Source organism: Enhydra lutris, unplaced genomic scaffold, assembly GCF_002288905.1.
Source record: "Enhydra lutris kenyoni isolate GAN:26980312 unplaced genomic scaffold, ASM228890v2 scaffoldscaffold30, whole genome shotgun sequence".
Taxonomy (NCBI): domain Eukaryota; kingdom Metazoa; phylum Chordata; class Mammalia; order Carnivora; family Mustelidae; genus Enhydra; species Enhydra lutris.
In genome coordinates, this window is record NW_019154114.1 from 13,119,415 (window position 1) to 13,144,941 (window position 25,527).

The 25,527-nt window shown below is 47.1% G+C and overlaps 1 protein-coding gene across 1 annotated transcript in view; it reads left to right on the forward strand.

The window, feature by feature from the left end:
• Nucleotides 1-25,527, forward strand: part of LOC111153033 (vesicle amine transport 1 like) — a 133,576-nt gene that overhangs the window by 64,526 nt on the left and 43,523 nt on the right. The window contains exons 5-7 of the mRNA XM_022511838.1: nucleotides 2,509-2,612; nucleotides 5,021-5,076; nucleotides 8,618-8,812. Coding sequence (XP_022367546.1) covers nucleotides 2,509-2,612; nucleotides 5,021-5,076; nucleotides 8,618-8,812 — 355 coding nt within the window. The remainder of the gene's footprint in view (nucleotides 1-2,508; nucleotides 2,613-5,020; nucleotides 5,077-8,617; nucleotides 8,813-25,527) is intronic.

Genomic DNA, 25,527 nt, shown 5'->3' on the forward strand with positions numbered 1-25,527 from the left:
CTAATTAACTGGCAGACTGTGGGAGAAAATGTACACTCACAGAATATAAATGTGAGAAACATCAGGCCGGAAATGAGCACTTGGGGCTGGGCAGGTCCTTCAGGGGTACCCCAAAAGGTGTGCACAGCCCAGCATTTGGGAGGCTGCTCCTGAACACAGGTGGGCATCTTACAGCAAAGGAAAGAGGTCCTGGGGAAATGGCATTCACGGGGAAGAAGGTGGCCCAGGAGGGCTGGTAGTAGAAGCAGAGCAGGGTCCTACTTCCACAGGAGTGAACACACTTGGTAGGAGTGAGGAAGACAGTAACGTAGCTACCCAGCCCATGATGCAAGGTGTGAAGACCTGATCACCAGGTGTGAGGCACCAATCTAGAGCCCACCAACAGAGTCTGTGTTCCAGTTCCCACCTGACTCTGAGGCCTCATCTTTTTACATTTTCTTTACTCCAGCCAAACTGGATGCTTCCTAGTCTTCCTGCTCACTGGCTTCCTCCCACCACAGGACCTTTGCATATGCTGTTCCCCCAACCTGGCACATTATTCTGGCCACTCTTTACCTAGATAACTTCACTCTGCATTTTCCCAGGGATGCCTTCTCTGGAAGACCCAATTGGGCAAACTCCAGATTGACATGGTCTCATGGCGCAAGATGCCATTCAATTTCAATTTAATTTTTTTTGGTGTAATTATAGGTGAATATCTACCGAACAGGAATTCTAAAAGGGGAGAAGTCAAATCTGTTTGGGCTCACCACTATACCTCGAGTTCCTAGTGCAGTGCCAGGCCCAAATATTGAATGAACCAATTAATTGTTAATAAAAAAAAAAAAATAATGCCAGTTTGGCTCCTGAGTAGCTGGCTTAGACCAAAGTGTGGAGCCAGAATCAGCAGCATCAATATCTCCTGAGAACCTGTTAGAAATGCACATCTTTGGGGCCCACCCCAAACCAACATAATCAGAAGCTACAAGAAGAGGGGGAAGGAGGACAAACTACCTGTTTTAATGAGCTTCCCCCACCAGGGAGATTCTGATGCTTAAGTTTTAGATCCACTGGCCTAATTCCCTGGTTCTGAATTTATAGGTTGGACTTGAACAGATATACCTTTATAAATAAGCATTCTGTTAGGCAAAAGCTAAGCTGATAATTTTTGATGCATCTTTGTAATGACTAGAGTTTGGACTTAACTTGAGGGCTTTCAAACATCATGACTCAGCTTTTGAAAGTCACAACTCAGCTGTCCTGGGGCATGGGGCAGTTGACTTAGTGTCTGAACCCTAGAGATACACATGCAATTTTCTACTTATGAAAACAGGATCTAGCTGTTGACATGAACTATGAACTCAGTTTGGGGATGAGGGTGGAGGTAGAAATACTGAGCTGTGTGCTAAGACAAGATAATCCTGCGAACTCACGAATCTGAAGAGATGCCATTCTTGTCTGAGCAGAGCAAGGCCTAGCCAGAACTGGGAGCCCTGGGGGGCATGAATAGCTTCCCTACAATCCCCAGAGCCTTCCTGTTTACAGCTCCCTCCCACATTATATCTTCTAACAGTGGAAGCCCAGTAGATTTTTGTTAAATGCATGAATAAGTGAGTGAATCAGTGAATGTACAAATAAATTAATGGAGGAAGGGATCAAAAAATGTTTCGTCTGCTTAATACAGTATAAATATGGATTCTCTCTACTCTGGAACCTTCTACTGCTATAGGAAGACCCTCTCTACTTTTTTATTTTTTCCAAGATTTATTTATTTGAGAGAGAGAGAAAGAGAAAGAGGGTGTGAGGAGGGGCAAAGAGAGAGGGAGAGAGAGGATTTTCAAGCAAACTTCCTGCTGAGCATGGAGCCCGATGTGGGACTTGACCTCAGGACCCTGACATCATGACCTGAACCAAAATCAAGAGTCAGCTGCTTAACCAAATGAACCAACCAGGCACCTTGAGAACCTGTCTATTTAACCCTCTTCCTCAATGATTCCATTTTAGATTGAACCTTGAGATTGAATGAATACAAGTTTGCGAGTTAAATTAATGTGATTCACTGAGGAGAGAGGGAGAAGGGGAGAAAAGCTAGTCCCTGCTAGACTGGAAACCCCATGAAGACAGAACATGTTGGTTTTGTTCCCCTCTCTGTCTCCAGCACCTTGGACAGAGCCTAGCCCATAACCCAGGCTCCATACTTGAGGTGGCTAGGTACAAATTCAAATGTATGAATTCAATGAGCATGATGTCCATGCTCACTTTCCTAACTCAGGCTGGCTCCTGATATAAGCCACCAGCCAGATTTTTAGCTACCTCCAGCTCTGTGAAGTTCTTGAGTGGGACCCAGGAAGGTAAAATTAGGCCTCCTGGCCTCCTGGCCTCCAGGCTTCCTGGCCTATTTACAGCTACTCCCGGAGCTATTGTTTTTGCTGATTCTAGGAGTAAACAACATGACACAGAAAGGAGGAGCCATCAGAAGTTTGGTCCCTAACAGGTGACAGTATCTTACTTTGTCTTCACACCATTTAGAATCTCTGCTGAAGGAGTGGACATTGTTTTGGATTGCCTCTGTGGGGATAACACTGGAAAAGGTCTCAGCCTTCTCAAACCACTGGGAACCTATATTTTATATGGTAAGTGCTGAAGAGAAGAGGGGACATGGTCTGCAACAGGGAGCACGGCACGCATGCTTACAAAAGCTCTGATGAATGAAATGTGTTGATGTGATGGGGTAATGAGATTGGGAGGGCTTAATTTTTTTGAAGATTTATCTATTTGGGGGGTTAGGGGAAGAGGGAGAGAATCCTCAGGCAGACTCCCCGCTGAGAGTAGAGCCCATCTCAGGGCTGGATCTCACAAGCCATGAGATCTTGATCTGAGCCAAAATGCAGAGTTGGATGCTCAACTGAATGCGCCACCCAGGTGCTCCGGGAGGGCTTCATTTTTAAATGTTTTACATAATACTGCTATTGCCACTAGTTACTTTCAATTATAAAAGTAACATATGTGCCTATTGCCCTACTACCCCCATGAATATTTCTCATTCCAAAAGGTTTTGTAAAGGCAGGCCAAGCCAGTGTATTCATTAGCTTGATGCACAGAAGGCGGCACAGGTGGGAAATACTAATGGCTTCAAAGGAAATTCAAAAAATGAAGGAATGAAGGACCCACAGTAGAATGGGAAGGGTGGCTAGGATATGGGGGTTTTAAGGGAGAGTTTTCCCTTTTGGAGATGAAGTTGCAAAGGACGACTGCTTCCTATTCTAAACCACTCCTGAATGTCCTGATCACAGAGACACCCTGAATGGCTGGGACACACCTCTGCTTCTGCAGCCCCTGAGATGCTCTTGAGGTTGAGGGGACTTATGAATGATATCTAGGAGATTTTCCTCCGGCAGAATGAGATCCCCAGAACTGCCTCCTTCTCTTCTCCCTCTCCTCTGTTAAATGATTGTAAACTAATTTAAACATTAGTCTCTACAAAGTCTTTAGTCTCTACAAAGTCTTTAGTCTCTACAAAGTCAAACAAAAGCCTTTCTGAAGCCAGATATCATATTCCAAAGCCAAAAGATACTGGGGTTATCCCGTGTTTGAGATTTCTGGCACTTCTGCCCTCCATAGGTCCAATAGAAAATTGAGCCTTAGCTCTTTATTACCCAGGAAAAAATACTCATTTCCCTGCTAGTCATTGAGAAGCCTATAAAAGAGATATTTGAGAGGTATAAATATTTAAGCATCTTTTTGTCATGATTATGACAGAAAAAGAGGGAATAAGCTTCCCATTGCTGGAGTGTTCTGATATTTTCAATAGTGGCCACATAGCTGAAAGTCTTTGCAAGTGGATGCATAATTCTTCAATTATTACTATTATTGATAATAGAAGCTATGAGAGTCAATGCACAATATGGGGATATTGGATATAACTAAGGTGTGTGTCAAATGTTGATGGACAATTTATTCTTTCTTACTTGTTCGCCAATTCTAATTTTGCCCTAGATCTATGACGTCACTTGGCAGAATACAATTTTACCATCTCACAAGGATCTAACTGATTACATTGATTACTAAGTAACCAAAGCCTGGTACCATGATGCTTGGTGGTAGTCACCCCATAAAAGTGGATCAGTGATTAACTGACTGGTTACTAGTCTACTGAGACCAAATAATGAAGTTTCAATTATACACTGCTTTTTCATTAAATAATGGTTCTCTGAGAAGGACTTATTCCCAGCCTTTGGAGACAAGGGAAGAAAGTTGTTGAAAAAGCACCAATATGGCATCTGATCTACTAAGGGCTTTTATCCCCTCCACATCCCCAAAAACCACACAAAGGGGTCTTTTCTCTCTGTAAGAGCACCTTAGGAAATCTTCCTAACACCATTTCCCATCTTCCCTCTGAATATTGTTTGTTCCCTTTAGCTAAGTTCAGTTTCTCACACCATTTGTCTCAAGTGGTTTTGTCCTCTCTGCTCAGATTTCTTTGGAGCTAGTATGTTGATCACACCATTTCCTTGGCTTCTGAACCTATATTCACTCTCACCTGCTCTTCTGTACCCCCATTTTCCCACCCATCTAAATTCGAGCTCAGTCCCATCTCTCCCTGCTACTTAAGTGCCCAGACCAGCCCAGAGCCCCAAGCTTTTCACTTGTTAAGGAATCAAATTCAAACCATGAGTTAGGCTCACATAGGACTCCATTTCCCAGTCTTGAAGAATGGAACCAAAAAGACATTTCGAACAACTTTTCATTTTTTTAGGATGTGGGCCTAAATCATGTTTTTGATACATGCCCAATTTTCCAAAGTAATCGGATGGTCACCTCAAGAAATACCACTTTCTCTTTGATCCAGTGACAGCTGGCCAAAATCAGGTCAACTTGATGCCACCTACTCCCTCCATTTCCCTCATTTTTCCAAGGCTGAATTAAAGTTGTTTTCAAGCTCTTGACAGTTCTGGACCAAACAACTGTCATTCTTCCGTGTGTAGCAAGAGATGTTGCTTTTCACTAGCAATAGCTTGATTTGGGAATCCTTCATTTGCAGGTTCATCCAACATGGTGACTGGAGAGACCAAGAGCTTCTTTAGCTTTGCAAAGTCAGTGAGTATCTATGTGTGACAAATGTACTATGGTTGTATGGTGATTTGCACGTTGTGAGCTCCTCTATGCTTCTTATATTCTTCAATGTCTAAAGACATTGACCTAATAACCTAAACCTTGTTTGTCCTTTATCCGCATCATTCATTTTCAGGAAAGCCTATGTTCCCACCCTGCTCACTACACATAAGTAAGAATGTGTGTTTACTTTGGCTGCTTCGTCTAAATGAAGCAGAGAGGTGGGAGCATCTGAGAAACTCAGAAAAGCTTTGTTTTGATTTCAGCAGAGATTGCTTAAGTTTCTGTGTTTTTAATCATTGGTCAAAAATAAACTTGGCATTAATGCATTTTACTGGTTTCTGCCCAGGTCTCTGGGGGGTACTTAAGATTTCTCTGTATCTCCATTCTACTGAATTGGAGTCACAAATGGGATCCTGCAATTTTAGCAAGCCCCCAGGGTGATTTTAGACACAGGCAAATCGGAGAACCACTAGCTTAAATAATCATGCTCTGAACGTAGCGGTTACTTTGAGATTGAGAAACCACATCCCTGGGCATTCCAACCTACTTGGATCTGTATTCCCACATTAGAGCAATACTTGCTAGAACTAAGCTAATTAGGGCTTGAACTTCAGTTTTTACCCCTGCCCCCCAACAGGGAACTGCTGCTTCTCAGGAGGGCTTGCTTTTGTCTCGTCTCGTCTCCTCTCCTCTCCTCAAGCCTCCTAAGCAGCCAGTGTGTCACTGATTGATTCACTCACTTCGTGAGTGTCTTCTGAGCACCTGCCATGTGTGCAAGACACCAGGGCATTGCAGTGAGTGACATGGGCACATATCAGCCCCTTGTGACTCTCACATTCTAATGAGGGAGACAAACGGAAATAGGTGAAACATATTAATAAGATGATTATTGTAAATGGTCATAAGAACTCGGACAGGGATTCAAAACAGGATGCAGGATTGGGTGGAGGCATTTTGAATAGGGTGCCCAGGGAAAGCCACAGAAATCATTCTAAGTGTGGCACTATGGGGTATTCATGTGCCCCCTAAGTGCCAACATTGGCTGCACAAGGCCTCACCCCCAAACACCAGTGATTCTGGAATGATTTGTACTCCCTGCCCTGTGACATTAGAATTAAAGGGCCTGCCTTTGCCTTTGAACTTCAGCATTCAGGTCAAGGATCGCTGCAATGAAAGAATCTGTAAGGGAGCAAGAACAGAGTGTGAGGAAGGATTCTGTCTGGAGCTAGTCCCCTGAAGATAGGCTTTGTGCCACTCGCAGCTGTTTTGTTGCTGTGGCTGTAATTAACGTGATGCTGACAGCCTGCTGTGGGGAACCAAAGTGATCCCAAATTACGTGCACTTGTAAGAAGTGTTTTCCCTTTCTCCCTTAAACGCATAATCAGAACACACGGTGTTAATGAAATAATTGCAGTGTGCCCAGGTTCAGTGAAGGCACGCATGAAAACACGGCCAGGATGGAGGTTGAGATTCTCCTGCCTAAAGCAGGGGAGCTGATTACAAGAGTGCTGTATAGCTGGAGGGCAAGAACGAAGGCTATTTCCTTTTGGAGGCCTGGTCCGATATTAGTCGGTCAGTGAGAAGTAAGATGAAGATAGGGCATGCCGAGGAGTGGAATGATGACTTTGTTCTAGAAGATTCTAGAAAGGAATTTTCTTTTATGGTGTTGGAGAAAGGCCCAAAAAATAAGGCCATACTTGGAACTATGCAAGAATTTCTCACTCGGATATCCTAATTATGTTCCACCTTAAAACTCTTATGGAGCTTGTACTCACTCTGTCCAATACACCATTTGCTTTTTGACAATAGCAATGATTAACAGTGGCTAACACCTAGAGAGCAATCTGACACCAAATTCAGAGCTCCTACTCACTAAATCAAAGATAACAAATATTTTATATTTATAGAAAACCTACTCCAGGTCAGACACCGTTTTAAGAATTCCTATATATTAACACCTTATTCCTCATCATGACTCTCTGAGGTGCAGTAGGGAAACTTAGCACAGAGAGGTTAGGTGACTTGCCTAAAGTCCCACAACTGGGATTCAAAACTAGGCATCTGGCTCTGGAACTTAACCATAGCTGTAGGAATTGCAGATTTTACAAGCGTTCATTTCACAGACATTCCCTGAGACAATGCAGATGCACCATGAAACGAGTCATTAATCATTTCTCTGCTTTGTTTTTGTGGGAAGCCAGCCCATGGCCAAATACATGTCTCTCCTAGAGCTGGCCCGCAGGCCTTCAGGGGATGTACATTAGTAAAGAATTTTGTGCATGAACCTTATCCCTGCTTTTGACTTGTCTTTCTCACACTTATTTTCCTAACAGTATGATTTTCCCATTTCAAAAAGTACAAATCAAAATCTTTGGCAAGCTTTTGTGAGCTCCCACAATTCAGGAAAGAGGCGGGATGTAAATAAACACCCCAATAATGTAAACATTATGAATGTTCCTATGTGCCCACCACATTCCACTCTGCCTTCTGGTTTAAACGATCCACCACTTCTCCTAGAGCCTTTAGAAACTGGAAGTTGGCATTCTAAATTCTAACCAGCACCAAAGGAGATGCAGTTAAATCAGGACAAAGCAGCTGGATAACCATTTCTGGATTATTCACTTACTTTCATGTCAGAAGTGGGAGATGAGAGGCTAGAAGGGAGAGAGCCACACTTGCCACCTGTGCGTATCCTGTCAAGGACGTTAGCGCTATCGGCGTTTGGGGTCTAGATAACTCTTTGTCATGAGGGGCTGTCCTATGTACTGTGGGATGTTTACCAGCATCCCTGGCTTCTACCCACTGGATGCCAGTAGATTCCTCTCCCTTCCAGTCACCACAGCAAAAACACTCCCAGACTTTGCCAACTGTCCTTCAGATAAGAACCGCTGGCTTTGTCCCAACACTATGGCTCCATGCTCCACCGTGCTGTGCCTTCTGCCTGTATCACGTTCCCTCACTCTTCCTCTGCTGGATTCCAACCCACCTCTCCAGCTGCACCATCATTCCGCCTAAGAAAGCTGCTCTTGTGGCTGGGTCACCATCCCACCGAGTCCCCACCACACTTGGTAGACTTCCCTGCCACCCCACTCCTCCCCTGCTATTCATAAGCTAAACTCTTCCAGAAGCCTGGGAGGAAGCACTCTAGCACGGTCTGCAGCTGAGAGCTATGAAGCACAGAGAGGAACAGGGAGCACAAGTAGTACCAGGATTCATCTCCAGAGCGGGCAGTCCTAACCCTGCGCCTCAGGGTTCCAGTGACATGTGGCCTGATAGCTATTCTCGGGATGTTTGTCTCTCTCTCCCGCCCAGACCTCATGCTCAGCACAGAAGCCTCACTCTGCACTCCCAGTGCTGTCTGGCTGCATGGCTGCTTGAAAAAAATACCCCAACAAGGACCTCCCACCCCCTACCCCACCAGGCCCCCTGGGACCCACCCTGCTGCAGCCCTGTTTTCCACCTGCTAATACTGTGAACGTGGCTGCCGTTGGCTCCCTGTAATGGGCACCTTCTCTCCTTCCAGTGGTGGCAGGTCGAGAAGGTGAACCCCATCAAGCTCTACGAAGAGAACAAAGTCATCGCGGGGTTTTCCCTTTTGAACCTGCTCTTCAAACAGGGCCGCGCGGGCCTCATTCGAGGAGTGGTGGACAAACTCATTGGGCTCTACAACCAGAAGAAGATCAAGCCCGTGGTAGACTCCCTTTGGGCCCTGGAGGAGGTAAGAATGACATTGTCCTCCGGCAAATAATCTCTGCTGAGCCCAGGGAGATTTGGGCAGATACACAGTCTTTTATTCAAAGATTATTCTCCAGGTTTGTTTGCTTTAAATGAGGGTCCTAAGACTCATTGTCCTATAGCATTGGGCTTCGGAGGTAAGAAATTCTCTAAGTTCCCTAGTGATTCTCAAATCATGTGCCTCAACGTACCACTTGTACTATGAGCTGTTCTCAGGTCACCAAGTTTTCACGGGTGTGGACGAACTCCCGGCTTCTCAGAGGGCATGACTATGGCTGCAGCATCGTTTGTATCATCCCCTTGTGGGTGGATGACATCAAGGTTGGGGGCAGACAGTGGCTCAAAGCCCAAATGTTTTGTGTGCTAGACTCAGGGGCTGGGACACCCTGCGAGATGAGATGCTGTTAGCTGTCCCAGTGGGCACTGTAATTATGCACGAATTACTGGATCTAGTAATGAACGGAGTGTGTTTGTTAATGGATCTGCCAAAAGTTCTCGGTTTGGAAGTGTTCCTTGATCATGAAAAAGATCAAGACTTTGTCACGTAACGTTTCAGGACACTGAAGCATGAACTAGCTGCATTGGGGCAGATGGGACGTGCTAGGAGGAGGCGGAGTCTAGAATAGCCTCCAGGGTCAAGGAAGTTCCAGACATTTGGGTAGCCACTCTTGGTAGCTACGTGTGCGGAGAAAATAAAGAGGTAAAGCCCAGGTTTAAAGAGACATTTCACTGAGTAATCTTACTCGGTCGGGCTGTTGGCTTCAGGGAGCCATGAAACTCCCTGAGAAATACCTTAAAATATGTGGGAATGTGTTCTGTGTTTGTTTGGTTTTTGTATTTTGCATGGGTGAGTGCCTCACAATGCAAGAAATCTTTTGTGCTTTGGGGAGTCACGGACATCCTTGGGAAAGCTAACGAACATAATCTTCTGTGGAACAGATAGCAGGTACTGTCCTGCAATAAAGCTGGTACTGTTTGCCTAATGAACTGCGTTGGCCAAAATCCCATGGCTCCCCTAAACACAGAAATTGCCCTAGAAAAAGCTTTGTGGGGGTCCCCATGTAATCAAGTAGAACTGGCCTTGGGTGAGTGGACCAGAGGTACACCTGTATTTGCTGCTCATACTGCAGTATCATGAATGGTTTTTTTAAAAACCAGCCACCAAAACCCTGGTGTCTTCTGCTGAAGGAAATACAGGCTTATTGTAGGAAAGTCCTAAATTAAGAACAGAAGCGTAAGGAGAAAACGAACTGCAAGTGCACATTCCAGAGATAACACTGCCAACATTTTGGCTTGTGTCCTTCCAGTCTTTTTTTCTTTTGCAGATGGTCACTATGATTCAGTTTCTTGTTAAATCAGATAATCATGCATTCCTTCTGCTGTGTAATTTCCAAGATGGTTGGCCTACTGTTATACTTTTCATGGAAATGTTTTTAATTCACCGAGTCAGACATCCCTGTGGTATTCACTGTGGTGTCTCAGTGGCATAAAGAAGGGCTGACTGCATGGTTGCTGGTTCTCAGTGATCTTCTCTCTAGGAGAGAAAACTGGGGGTAGTCAAGACAAGGGCTAGGAGATGAACGACTGTGGGACAGGGAAGAAGGCTTAAACTCAGTGTTCAAAAGGGAAACATTTAAGTGAGAGTTGAAATCCAGGAGGGGTCCAGTTCACCCATTGGGTCCTTATTCTCATAATTGAAATCATTGCTTGGTCACAATAGATACTGGATGATTACTATGTGCCCAGCACTGTGCAGATACTCGAGACACAGTGGACGACAGCCAAGATACGTGGGTTTCACAGAGCTTACATTTGGAGGGATGGGGGAGGTGCAGAAGATTCTGGGCAGTGAACAGAAATCAGCAGGGTATTTGCCAATTGTCCTAAATTTCTGAAAGGAATTAAATTAGGGAGTATGTTGGCAAGTAAGTGGAGTGGAGAGACAGTTTCTACAGACCAATGGTTTTCAACTTCTTTCTCCTTGTTACCTGCCCCTGTGGGAGAGTTTTTAGACTTCTCTTCCAGATGAATCCCCTCTATGATATTTTAATACCATGGGTATACTATCTCTCTCGTTAACAATTCAGCTACCTACCTTTCCTCTAGCAGGCTATCCTTCTGGTTATGTGCTGCATGTGTATCTGTGCTTTACAGATTAAAAGAGTAAGATTTTTTTTCATCCTCCAAGAACCAGTTTTCACCCCTGTGAGGCTGGTATCACTCCCATCGAAAGTGCCTTCTGTAGAATGACTTCACACAAGAAAGGCTGGTGTCATTGGAGCTGGGACGTGAAAGAGGCTGAAAGCTATAAAGAAAGTGCCTGCAAGGCAGAGAGACCCTCAAAAGTAAAAGGACAAGGATTAGAGGGATCGGTTATGTGGCCCCTTTCCACAGGTTGGTATGAGCAAATGTGGAAATGCTCCTTATCCAAAGGATACATAGTGATTCGAAGGGGTACCTGCACCCCAGTGTTTATAGAAGCAATGTCCACAGTAGCTAAACTACAGAAAAAGCCCGGATGAATGGACAAAGAAGATGTGGTGTATATCTGTGTATCTATCTATCTATACATACAGACACACACACACGCACACACACGCACACACATGCACACACATGCACAGGAACATTACTCAGTCATCAGAAAGAATGAAATCTTGCTATGTGCAATGACGTGCATGGAAATAGATGGTATTATGCTAAGTGAAATAAGTCAAAGGCAAATGTCGTATGATTTCACTCATATGTGAAATTTAAGAAACAAAACACATGAGCCTAGGCGAAAGGAAGGAAAAATAAAGTATGAGGGAAACAGAAAGGGAGGCAAACCATAGGAGACTCTTCACTATAGGGAACAAACTGGGTGTTGCTGCGGGGGAGAGAGATGGGGGGACGGGGTAACGGGGTGATGGGCATGAAGGAGGGCACTTGAAGTAATGAACACTGGGTATTGTATGAAACTGACAAATCACAGAATTCTACCACGGTAACTAATAATATAGTATGCTAATTAAATTGAATTTAAATTAAAAAAATGGTTAAGGAAAAGAAAAAAAAAGGAGTGTCTGACTTGGTGAGCAGGGACCAGATAGAAATCCGGATTGTAGCCTAAGCCCCATGGGAGGCTGCTGACGGGTCATGGTCAGGAGGTGCCACATTGGGACCCTAAGGGTATGATCCACCAGGGAAGGAACAAAGACGGTGAGGCTGGGGGCTAGGCTGCAGCTGCAGAAGTCTGATATTCAAGGAAACTCTTGACCGACTTAGGAATGGGAGGGGGCGCTAAGCTGAGCTCAGCTCTCATTAGGGAGGGTCTGCTCACTTAAGGCAGTGGGGGACAGAGGAGCCCCGTGCATGTGGGAGTTAAGTCAGGACAGGCTCGGCCGAGGAAGCAGAGTGGAGGCTCTCAGGACCCGCACTGACCAGAGAGGGGAAGCTCAGGCGGCAGCTGCAGTGGACCGAGTAACGGATCCTATCCAGGCAAGTCGGGGACTTCCCAAATTCACCTACTTGCTCTCCTTTGCACTCAGGGCACTGTGGCCTGAGCTGGCCTCCTTCCTGCAGTGAGCTCCTGACTGGCCCCTCCCTTCTACCTCCCATTCTCCACCAGCAGCCCAAGTGGACTTATCTCTCCCTAACCCAGACCGTGTCCGCCCCACTTAAAATCCCGCCATGACTTCCCACTGCACCTGATACGCAGTCTGAACTCTTTCCTGGACTGTACAGCCTTGTCTGGTCATAACTCCTGCCCCTCTCGTCATCTTCTTGCTGTCCACCTCGCCTCCTCCATCTGAGTTTCAGTGGCCTGCGTGTCCCTGGTCCCGAAACTACCTAAGCCTTTGGGAACAGAGGTACTTTGAACACTCCTCCTCCAGATTTCGGAGCTGCTTCCTTCCACCCATTCGTACCTCAGCTTCCACGTGACCTACATAGAGAGGCCCTCCCCCAAGCCCCTCCTGAAAGGGGCTTCCTACACAGCCACCCACCCAGGGGTTTTGTTTTACTCTGTTCAACAATCTCCATTGCATTCATCACTGGTTGAAATGATCTTGTTCATCTGTTGGCTTGTCGAGACTCTTGTCTCCCTTCCACTAGAAAGTAAACCCCAGAGGAGGAAAGATCCCGACTGTGCTGTTCAAGACCCCAGTGCCTGGCACAGAATCGATGCTCAACAAACAGTCATTTCATGAGTGAACTGATGAATCCAGCAATACACAGAAACAGGACTACGTGGGTATTGTGTAGGTTCTACAATAACTATGCATTGAATGAATGAATAAATGAGTCAATGAACAAGACATACTAAAACAAGGTGTTACTACTTTAAGACAATTTGGGCCCAATTGGCATTTTGGCCAAGCCATCCTTTGCTGGGGGGTAGAGGCTGCCCTATGCTTTGTAGGATTTTTAGCAGCATCTCCAGTCTCTACCCACTAGATACCAGTAGCGCCCCCCACTGCCAGCCATGACAATAAAAGATACCACTAGACATGGTTGAACGTCTCCTGAGTGGGATGGGAGGAGAGGCAAAACCTCCACTAGTTGAGAAACACTGCTTTAAAAGAAGCCATAATGATTAAGATTGTCACTAGGAAAACAAAGCAATCACACGTTCCTATGGCAAGCTAGTCATCCACAAAGGGGAGACAGACAGCCGTTGCCTGTTTGCCAACAAAAACGTCCACAGCCACTCATGAGGAACACCCACCAACTTTCTGGGGGTTCTTTTCCACAATATTTACAGACATCTGTTTAGAGCTGCAGTTGGACCAAACTCAAGTTATTTATCAAGCCCACGCGACTCTTCTGGGCTCGAGGAGAATAGAGCGTGCTTATTACTGGCGAACCTCAGAGGGATGACTGTAATGTTCCCCCCCTCCCCTCTGGTAAATTATTTCATAAAATTGCTTTTCAGGCCAGCTCTGGAACTTCATCGATGGAATATGAAACCCATAGGGATTAAAAGAAGATTTTCTTGGGCTCTCTGAGCCTGCAGACTAGAAGATTTAATAATTTCAGAAACGATTTAGTGTTTCTTTTTAGCCATCTGTCTTTGACTTTATTGTAAATTTAATACACGAAGCAGAGATATGCGCCAGCTTCAGGTTTGCCTCCAGATATTAAATGTGCAGCTGTACATTAAGTTAGAAAAAAGCTCATCTTTCCAAACAGTCAGAGGTGGGAAAGGAATGAGACATATATGTCAACCAAGCAGCAGTGACATTACTGAGACCTACTATGTGCTAGTACTATTTTAGGGTTCCCCGACCCTTAAGTTTATGGTTTAGTTTCTGAGACAACACCGAGGTGTTGGTCATCGGGTACTGTTTTCAAGGGCAATTGGATTTGAAAACGAGAGAGAATGATGTTAATTAAGAATGAGTGCTCACAAGAGGCTCCAAGAACGAGGTGGGACTTGGTTGAGATCGGAAGGATACAAATTATCTGGATGACATTGGGGTTATGAAACAGGGCATTCCAAGCCGGGGGACAGTGAGAAAATCTCAGAAGCAGGAGTATGGGGTAGGTGGGGTTGAGAGGTCTGAGCAAAACACAGAGCAGAGGTGGTTGGCGAAGGAGGAGAGGAAGTATGTTTGGTCCGGTCAATGGAGTCACATTGACAGCCTTCACCGCCAAGCAGAGAAGTAGGAGTTGACATTCTAGGGGAGGTGATTGCTCTCTGAGAGTGTGGCTTAAGGAACATGGCACCATCTGACTCTCAATTTCCGGAAGCCCGTCCCGGTCTTAAGTCTGACGCTAGTGTGATACACCTGTGACTTATATAGCTCTGATTACCAATGCCTTTGCCCACCTGCCATTTCATAGCACGGGGAGGACTCTGTGACGAGCTGACCCGAGTACCCCCTCAAATTCATATGTGGAAGCCCTGGCCCTCAGGACTTCAAATGGAATTGTATTTAGAGACAGGGCCTTTAGAGAATGAATTAATTTAGTTAAAATGAGGCCATGGGGTGGGCCCCCATCCAGTCTGACTGTTGTCCTTCTAAGAGGAGGAGATTAGGACAGACAGACACCAAGGATGGACACACAGAGAGACCGTGTCAGGACACGGTGAGAAGACAGCCATCTGCAGGGGCAGGAGAGAGGCCCCAGAATATAACCAACCCTTGCTGGCACCCTCACCTGGGACTTCCAGCCTCCAGAATGGTGAGAAAATACATTTCTGTTGTTTAGGACTCCAATCTATGGCATTTTTTTTGGCGGTCCCAGCAAACTCATATAGGGTTGCCCGGAGATCTTTGGCAGTTTTAAAATCTTTTTTTTTTTTTTAATTAAAGGCATTGTCTGTAGCATTTTACAAGATTATTTACATAATTGTCTAGGTTTGCACTGATATGGTACCACTAGCCACAGGTGGCTATTTAAATGTAAATTAATTAAGTCAAATTGGAGAGTCAGTTCCTTAGGGGTCCTAGGCACATTTTAAGTAGTCAATAGTCACATGGGGCTGGCAGTTACCGTATTAGACCATGCAGAGATAGAAGAACGTGCCTGTTGTTGCCAAAATCCTGCTGGAGCTGATCTAGGAAATGATGTCATCCTTCTGTTGAAAAGTAGGAAAAAATCAGCCGCCCTAGCAATCTGGCATGATTACCTTTTAGCAAATTATGTTAATTATGCCCTTCCTTGTCCATCTCTCTTTGCCTTGACTGTCGTGAAGCTAACTATCCAAATGCAGTCACTTATTTAAGTGGCCCTCATTGTAGTTCCCCTGCGTTTTTCCCTCCATGTTAAGAGTTGGGGTTTAATTACATGTGTGCCTTTCATCTTATGCCATCACAAAACCTACACAGAGACAGGTCTGCCTAAAAGAATCAAGGAAGAAAAAAATAATACAATGCTGAGCTTGATAGGGACATTTACCTGTCCTCAGCAAGAGGGTGACTTGCTAAGAGACAGATTAATGTTGAAACTGGGGAGAGACAGTGGAATTACCCAAGAGACAAGGCCAGGTGGGCGGTATGATTGTCAGTGCAAAGAAATGGCAGCTTTGCGGCACCTGGGTGGCTCAGTGGGTTAAGCCTCTGCCTTTGGCTCAGGTCATGATCTCGGGGTCCTGGGATTGACCCCCGCGTCAGGCTCTCTGCTCAGCGGGGAGCCTGCTTCCCCCTCCCCCTCTGCCTGCCTCTCTGCCTACTTGTGATCTCTCTGTCAAATAAATAAATAAAAACTTAAAAAAAAATGGCAGCTTTCGACTCCAACACCAGACTGGGAAATTAACAGAAGATGAAGCCAGGCATCAGACACAGTTGTCCGAAGTCAAGCTAAGGAGGCAACTCAAAGAGAAACCATGGAAAGTCCCACTTAATTATGGCAGATGGCAACTGGCTGGCATGGACCCTCTTTAAAGATTCAGAAGCTTCTTCTGAGGCATGGTTGGGGGTAGGGAGGGTATTTTAAAGACATCACCCCAAAGCAGGCAATGTGTGTTGTATCATGGGTACATTAGTTTGGAGGACACACTGAGGGCATATGGTCTGGCCAGGAGGTCACTGCAAATTTTGAGGCATGGGTAGGTGAGCCCCAGACAGAAGAGGGGGCAGTGGAATGAGAGAGACTAAGCAAGTTGGAGTCATTGGAAAGAATGAAAATTGGAAATAAAAGAGAAGCAGAAGTCAGAGATGACCAGTGGTGTTGTAACCTGGGAGACTGGGAGTGGGGTGCTGGCAAATACCATTTTACTTAGCAGTGGTAGACACTACCGCAAAAAAAATCTCAAGAGCTTGGTTGTGAGTTTGGTTTGAGGATAATGGTTGAACATGCAGGTGGAGATGTCCCCAAGTCAAACCCCCGGTCACACGGAGATGAGAGGAGGATACTGGCTGCTACCGTTACTACTGCTGCTGCTACTGCCACCATTTCCAGAGGATTCACTGTGCGTCGGGCACTGTTCCAAGTGTTCTGCACGTATCAAACCATGTGGACCGCCCAACAGCCCTAACACCCAGCCGCCATTCTCCCCATCCTCCAGGTCACCAATGTCAGGCTTTCAGGAAGCTACACTTGCCCCTAAGCTCCTGCTTATACTGAATTTAATGAAAATCTGAAGCCCAGGGAAGTCTGATGCAGAAAAGTTAATGAAAAAAATGGCAGTGAATAAACTCAATGAACAAAAGAATAAGCAAAATAATCACATTAGTGAACACTTGGCATGGCTTGTCTCTGTGTGCTGAGCACTTTCCGTTGATTAACTCACTGCATCCCCACAGTAACCTCTAGTGAGGGACTGTTACTATCACCATGGCACAAACGAGAAAATGGGTTCGTGACGAAGGTGCCCCAGGTCACACAGCTGGTGCGTGGCCAAGCTGGCAGTCGCAGCAAGACAGATCGGTTCTTGAGTCCGTGCCACTTCTCTGCGGCCGAGGGAAGAGGGCTAAGGCCGGAACCCCAGCATCCCCCAGCTTTCAAGTAGCAGGCGAAAGACGAGGCATCCTCAGACAGGGCAGTGGCACGGGGACCACTATGGCCGTCTGACAGGTCATTAGTGTCGGCTGCTGCTGACAAGTTGGGAAGTACACAGAGGAAAAGCCTTTGGATTTGGCCCTGGGTCATGTTGACCTTTCAGAAAGCCCTCTCAGTAAGATGAGGAGGGCAGAAGCCTGGATGCAGAGGGTCAGGAAGGGAATGCGTGGGTAAGGCAGGCTGACAGCCAGCATAAGCCTCCCATTGAGCAGAACAAAAGCCCGGAAAACAGCCAGGAGGAGCAGGCTCCAGGGCGGGGCTGTTTAGAAAGTGGACTAGTGGTTGCTTAGTGCTGGGGGGTTTGGGGGAGAATGAAAAGGACCACTACGAGGTATGGTGCTTCTGTTTGGAGGGATGAAAATGGTCTAAAATGACAGGTGGTTGCCCATCGCTGACTATACTAAGCCCATTGCATTATATACATTATATATGCACTATAATTCATTTTGCAGTATGACAGGCAAATCATATCTCACTCAGTAAGACTGTTACATCATTGGGAGGGATGGAGAGAAGGGTTGTGTAGAGTCGGGATAAGGGGAGATGGGCGGAGGTACAGCTTGGCAAGTCCAGATCCCCAGCCTCAGTCCTTACAGCATCCTCTCTGCATGGCCTTGTGAAACCATCCGTGTATCCTGGCCCCTTCCTCTAGTTTCCAGATGAGGAAACGGAGTCCCCAGGAGTGACGACTAGTTTGCTTCATGTCCCTAAGCTTCATTCTTCCTTTGCCGCACGTCCCCCTTTCTCTCAAGGAGAATCCTAGATTTTTCAGTTCAGCACAGTCACTCCTGCCCCAAACGCACACACACGTTCCCAATTTCCACACACGGTCTCCCCGCAAGCCCGGGTCATGTGGGTTTTCTGCAGCTCAGACATCCCAGCACCACCCTGTCCGCAGGCCGTGCCAGGCACCTGCCCTCCACCCTGGTCTGAGCTGCCCAACAGATGAGCAAACAGACACAGCTCTGGCTAGCTCATCCATCGGTGGTGGGGCCACCACCACCACCAATCCTGGAACCAATCCTGCACACACTTTGACTTTAATGCAGAGACCCATTTCAGGCTTCTGACCTGCACAACTGTAAGAGAATAAATTTGTGTTAAGCTACTGAGTTTGGGTGGGGGAGGGGGTGGTTGTTATAGCAGCAATTGGGAATTAAGACCTCATCTAGTCAGCAAATACAGAGCTGGGCTCTGAAAACGAACTTGTAGTGGAAGATGTGGGTCCACACTGAGGGAGCAGCCAGGGTGGCAGAAATGAACAGCCAGATGGTTACATAAGGAGGACGTAAAACCCACAGGAAGAGAGGGGAGACCGAGGCGTATCCTACAGCCTGGGCCCAGGCCCAGAAGCGGGAGAAAGAGAGAAGGAGGCTGGCACATCCGAACCCTGGGAAAAGGTATATGTGGCTGAGCGGAAAGTGCTGGGGAGGCCAGGAGGCCGACCGTGGAACAGGGGGAGGAAGTGGGCAGGCACAGGCTCCTACCACTGCCCAGCTGTGCCATCCTCACTCCGGCCAACTGGACCGTTGCGGTTTTCGAGAGCCCGGGTCTCTGTTGCCCCGTGCCCGTCTTCATGCTGTTCTCTGTTATTTCTGCCTAGTATGCCCTTCTCTCACCACTGTCCTGTGAAATTCCTGCCCCCCTTTCAAGATTCAGGGATGGCATCGGCTCTCCTGCAACAGGATCCCCAACATTCCCCAGTTGTGCCATGTCCCCCAACCCCAAAAGAGGAACCCCTGTGCTTGCCGCCTCCATCAACATGTTCATGGACAGTTACCTATGCAAAATGGAGAAAAGGGGGGGAAAAGATAAATGGAGAAAATAATGGTATGTTCCAGCAGTTTCTAGTTGGAGGACTTAAATGATCTCATGCCTGAGGGCTATTAAGTGCTAGCTAGCTATTAGTCCTGCAGGGCAATGCAGATGTAGCCCCCTCCCTGCTGCCAGGTTGAGATCTTTGGGGCCAGGGGCTCTCAGGCAAGACACCAAGCAAGGAGAACACAGGGTATGCTGTGGAGAAGATTTCTGGGGCCTCCAGGCAGATGTGTCCATCAGCCCGGTGCAGCATCTAAGCATCCAGGCTCTAACCAGACAATTTTGTATCCACCAGAGACCACGGCGTGTTGCCGGATTAGGGTTATTCACAGCTAAGCACTCCTCCTGGGAGCTCAACAATGAGTACATTTCTGCGATGATGAAAGTGATCGCTTTTGCCTTCATGTCTATCGTTTGGCTGGACATACATCACAAAACTGGAGTTTCTTGTGAGCCAGGCACAGAGTCAATGCAGGCTGCTCTTGACTGTTTTTAAAAGACCTAGACAAAATTCTGCTGCTTCCGAGGCTAGAAATGCCTGGTTGCTTCTGTTTGCTTTCCAAGTCGATGGAGCAATCACTTTATAGGTCTCATTTGCAAGGTGTCACCAGAAGGACCGTTTGCAAATATTTTCCAAGGTATCTGTACTGATGTGTTAATCACAGATTCTGACCTACTCGCTAGAAGCAGAGAAGGAAGAGAACTCTGCGGCAGACCCAGGTCGTCGGAACACTAGAGCACACACATATCAGAGAATGTACGAAAAATGGCCGTATCCTGGCAGGTGGGAATGCTGTGGATTTTGCTTCCCCTGCCACCTGCGGAAGGTGCTCTCCACCCTGAGCATCCCTTTCCTCCATTGAAAATGGGCTGCCATAGCCAAGGACCACAGGCTGAATGGCTTAAGACAACAGAAAAGTATTAGTTTCATAGTTCTGGAGGTCAGAAGTCCCAGATCAAAGTGTCAGTGGGGTTGATCACTTCTGAGGGTTTAGAGGCATCTTTGGGGTTCCTTGGCTCATAGACACGTCACCCCATGATTGCCTTTGTGTTCACATGGGGTGCTGTGTAAGTGTCTGTCTCCAAATCTCCCCTTCTTATAAGGACGACAGTCATTGGAATAAGCCTCCCCCTATACCAGGGTGACCACATCTTAACTAATTACATCTGCAAAGATCCTCTTTCCAAATAGTAACATGCTGAAGTCCCAGGGGTTAAGACTTCAACATACGAATTTTCAACAAGGACCTGAATTCAACACACAACAGATGGTGAGTCGGATGTACTCAGGATGGGAAAATGTTTTGTGAACTGTAAAGGGTTTGAAGAGATAAATTTTTGTGTAAGGGTTAAAAGAACAGGCTCCAGAATCAGGCCAAGTCCTCCTTCCATGGGTGATAGATGTGAGGCCTTGGGAAAGCCACCTGAGTTCACTTCTCTAAGCTTCCCTTCTTCATCTGTGAAATGGGGGTAACAGCAGTACTTCCCCTATGGGGTCGTCATGAAAATGTCATAGATGGTGTGGGGCCAGGCTGTGGGGCTTGTCCTAGCACCCTGTCGAAGTCAGCTCTGTTCCCATCTGGGCAGGGATGGGTTGGGTGTGGCCCTGCCTTTCTGTCTCTTATAATTCACCCTCCCAGGGCTGGCCACCCCCTGGTCTGCCACCACTGTGACGCCAACAGTGGTTTTACCATTGCTTCTTGCCTTTTGCTTTTACTCCCTTCCAAAGGCATCTGTGGGCGCTGCTTTCTGGAATAGAAGCTCTAAGCAGCCCCAGTGATAAACACATGCTCGTGTTCGGATCCTCTGGTTCTCCAGCCCTCTAGACTCTGATCACTAAGCTATGAGCTTGTTTGGGGTGGTGTTGCCAGGAAAGTGCCATGCTCTGGTCAGTCATTCAGTAAACTCCAAGTGAGCAGCTGCCTGCGGAGCCCTGGGTGAGGGACAAAGGAATGACGGTGGAGCCAGTTTGACATTGACACTGAACCAGGCACTGTCCTGGGCGTTTTGCAGGCCTGGGCTCGTCTAGACTCACAGCAGCCCTGAGGACTGTAAGGAACTGCTATTTCCATGCCGTAGAGAGGACATGGAGAGGGGTGAGTGACGTGGACGAGGGCATAGAGACGAAGTGCTAAAGCCAGAACTCGGCTCTCAAGCTCGCTCTCTCCTAAGCCGTGTTCGTGGCCGTAGCCTGGCCCCTTCAGAAGTGGGGGTGACTGTGTTCTGGGCCCTTCTCCCTGCTTGCCCGGTCTCCCTGATTGGAGGCCACTTGGTTCAGGGGAAGATGAGTGGGTTTCAAGACCTTGGTGCTTCCTTCCCTAACTCCAGTGAATGGAGGCGGGTGACTTTGGGTTACAAGCCTCAGTTTCGTGATTCTGTGAAATGCGGCTGACCGCCCTTGCTCTTCTTGCTAGTTTTAAAGTCTAGTGCAAGCCATGTGTATGCTGTCAACTGCGTACTGCCTAGAAATGCCTCGGACTGGGTGCTCAGTGCAACCTTCGTTTCTTCCTTTCCACATCCCTTCCCAAAAGGCATTTTCGTGGCTTCCCTGGCACAGACACACACTATCCTTCAGCGGATTTGTTCTACAGACCCCTGCTGGGTGAGGATGAGGACATGGTGATTAAGCCGACAGCCCCACGATGTTCACCTCAACCCTCTGTAGGTGGCCCAGTTATGTCTGTGATTCAGATGAGAAGGTTGAGGCCGGGAGAGCTGATGCCTCCTCCAAGATACAGGAACCTAATGGCAAACCCCTGAACGCGGGCTGTGCTTAGAAGTGCAGAGGTGACATTTCAGAGAGGCTGCATCCCACCCTCCAACTTCTCTTTGCATAGCATTTTGCTAGCCTTTGGGGCATCAAGCCCCCCCAGTAAACCCATAGTGACAGGCAGGACAGATGACATTATGCCCATTACACAGGATTTTAAAAAGAGGTAGCCCATCACGGGCTTTGTTCTCATACCTCTGCTGCCCCTCCCCCATCCCCACAGCTGTAGTTGTAAGTGCTCCAGCTGTGCCCATGAGCCTGTTATGATGCTTGCTTAAGGAGGGACACAGCAGCACAAGAAAGTGGAGATGTTTGGTGTGGCTCCCTGGGGTTAGGGCTTCAACATATGAATTTGGGGGGGAGAGGGGTACACAAACATTCAGTCCATAACACTTTCCAAATGCCCTAGAGACCTTCCTTTCTCACACAAGAATTTCAGGTAAAGAGGGTTGCTTTCAATATTGTTTGGGCAACTCCGATTCCTTCCTTGACCCACTTTTTATTTAAGAAAAGACTTTTTTTCACTTTCCATGCAGGTGCATGGAATAATTTTTCATTTGCTTGTTTGCCAACTTGCATTTGTTGAGCACCTACTGTTTACGGAGCCCAGAGCTAAGAGGGGGAGAGGCAGAAAAGCAAAGCAGCCTTGAGCAGAGTGCTGGCTGGTGGTAAAGCAGGCATGCAAAGAGACAATTAAAATACAGTGTTGCAAGCTCAGTAATGGGAGAGGGTCCCAGGAAAGACTGGCAAGTAGAAGGAATTCAACTCTGCCTGAATGCTTACATGGCTACAAAACACTCACAGAACACCCCTACCTGGGGGGGGGGGACTGGGCTTTATTTTCATGTTGTGGCCAACTGGTGTGGAGACAATGGGATGTTTCGGTGCTTCAAATCCTGAAATAATTTTCCTATGACTAAAAAAAGAAAGGTAATATTAAATGTCTTGGCATGGCTTCGTTATCTTTAAGGGAAAAAAAAAAGAAATTGGGGCAGAATCAAGAAAGTGAAAGCGATAGCTGAGCAGAGACACCTGACAATAGTCTCACTGCCCTCCTTCCCTCTGACAAGATTCCAACTTTACTTTTTGAGTTCACAGATTTGATGGGAAGGCTTCTTCAGATCTTCCCTGGAGGAAGCTTCTAAGAGCAAATACGGAAATACCCCTGCTACCCCCATGGAGTTCACGTTCCTGTCTGGATCAAATGTTACGTTGCTTCCCTGCTCCCGGTTTCCACGTGGCTACCGTGTGCCTGTGTCCTCCAAGGTCCTCTTATTTGCAAGTTGACTTCCTTCACTTTGTTTTCCGGGCTGGCAGTCTTCCCCGCTTCATTATTCTCTGTTTATGTCATTAGATGCAATTTAGGTTTGTTGTGTTACTGGATCCTCCCTCCATGCTTTCCAAGTGTGACTCACTCTGCAGCTCTCGTCCCCCATGTCTGCGCTTCCCCCAAACTGTTCATGAGCTTATCCCGGCCTGGCAGTGTTGAGAAGCACGCCTTTCAAAAAAAAAAAAAAAAAACAGCCATTAAAAATAGGAGTGGCTACTGCTTCTCTCACTGGCATTCCAAACATTTTATCAGATCTAGGAAGTTTGGGCTCATGTTGGCTGCAGGTTTAATTTTCTTTTTTCTTTTCCTTGCTGGTTGTGGCCCGAGTTTCCTCTCACCATCCTATTCTGCAATTCTGGGATGGCCTTGGCACACAGCGGGAATTCCTGTCACCATCTTCCACTCGACAGTGAGTGTGGGATGAACAGGCTCTTCTCAGATGTGCTAAACAGTAAACTTTTTAACAAGTGCTTTCTTTATTCACTCTTCAAAAAGTTTATTGATACCTACTCTGTGCTAGGGAATGTTACGAGGAAAACAACGTCCCCACTATCTTCGCGTCTAGAGTCTAGAAGGAGAGAGGTCTGGTGTGTAAATCCATCAATTCCAGGACAATGTGGTTCTCTTGGGAGCACAGCAGGAGGTCTGGGGAAGTCAGGCAGGGCTTCAAGGAGGAGGTGGACTTGATCTGATTCTCCATTCTGGGCCACGTGCTACTTAACACTGTGCTTATTACAACAGGAGGGTCATGTGACAGATGCCTACAGTCAGTTAGAGGGTGTCTTAGGCTGGGATTCCCTCAAAGCAGAGCCTGGGGAACATGCTGGTGTGCAAACTTTTATATGAAAAGTAATAAGGAGGAAGAAAAAGTGAGGGAGAAGGAGAACATTCAGGAACCGAAGAAAGGTTATGTTAGCAAAGGCAGCTACTGCTTTCACAAGTGGGTTCCAACTGCATTCTTCCGGGAGACCAAGGTGTTCCCCACAGGAGCCATTATGAGGAGGAGGCAGAGGGAGGGGAGTGGGCAGGACTGGGCTGATGGATGGGCAGAGGCAATATGAGGCGTGGACAGATTCAGAGTCCCAGGGATGCAAGTCCAAATTATCTCCTCCCTCTCTGACAAGTGACCGAGTCACTCCGAGCCCTTGTCTCCTGAGCTGCCGAAGTCAGATCGGCTGTGGGTAGACTGGATGAGTCAGCACCGCTAGACCCTCTGTTCTTGGGGAGACTCCAGAAATGCATCTCAGAACTGCCTTCCAAAGACACCAGAGGGGAAGTGTGATGATCACTGACCACCAGCCCCCATTAGTGAAAGGGGCTGCCACAGGCACCCACTCCCAGGACTCCTGGGCTGTGCATGCCCGTCCCCCACTTTCACATCAGGGACACCTTGGGGTGAGGCACAGGTATGGGCAGGGCCTGAGGCACTGCCTCAAGTTGGTCCCAGCGGCAGTAGCTAGAGTATGAAGGGGACCCAGAAGATACAAAGTGCTGCGGAAGAGGGGTCTGATGCAATGAATATTAAGTGTCTTTAGTGAAATAAGACACAGAGACTTATAAAGTGGTACGTCTTGTGAGAGGCAGCACAGAAAGTTCCCAGAAGGAGGTACACACAGTGGGATGCTGGTAAATGTTTCAGCAACTGGCCTTGGAGAAGATAGGTCGCGTTTGCCGATTTCTATGGTGTAAATACTCCAACCAGGACCCATAGCAAATTATCAATATGACGTCCTCCCAGAGTGCACCATGGGGAAGAGGCTCGCACAACCTGCCCTTGGAGCTAGTGTCCCAGGTACACACACCCTGGCCACAGGCTCCAGGGTTGATTGACAGGTGACACAATCACTTGGAGGATGGACTCCACCAGGCACAGCGCTCATTCCTGCTGATCTCCCCTGTGAGCAAACCCTAGCTGTGTGCTGCTTGACCTGAATATTCTGTGTAAACATATGAATTCTTCCCACATGGAAAAGAGGGATCCTGAAGCTCCCCTCGATTCTCCAGAGCTCTGACGAGGGCCCCACTATCTGACGAACAGGCACAAATAACGTTTCCACTTCAAGGGAAGGAAAATGAAAAGTTGAGAAACAGAGCAGCTGCTCTTTTCTCCTACAGGAAAGTTTCAAAGACTTCCAGACAGAGGTAAAAACGGACTTCTCAAGGCATGGTTCATAAGCATGAATGCCAGTGGTTTGGGAAATTCGGCTTATGGCATCACTTGGCATGTGACATGTTAAAGACTTGGAGAAGTCAGCATTAAAGAAACCGTATTAATGCCAGTGAAACGCCCACT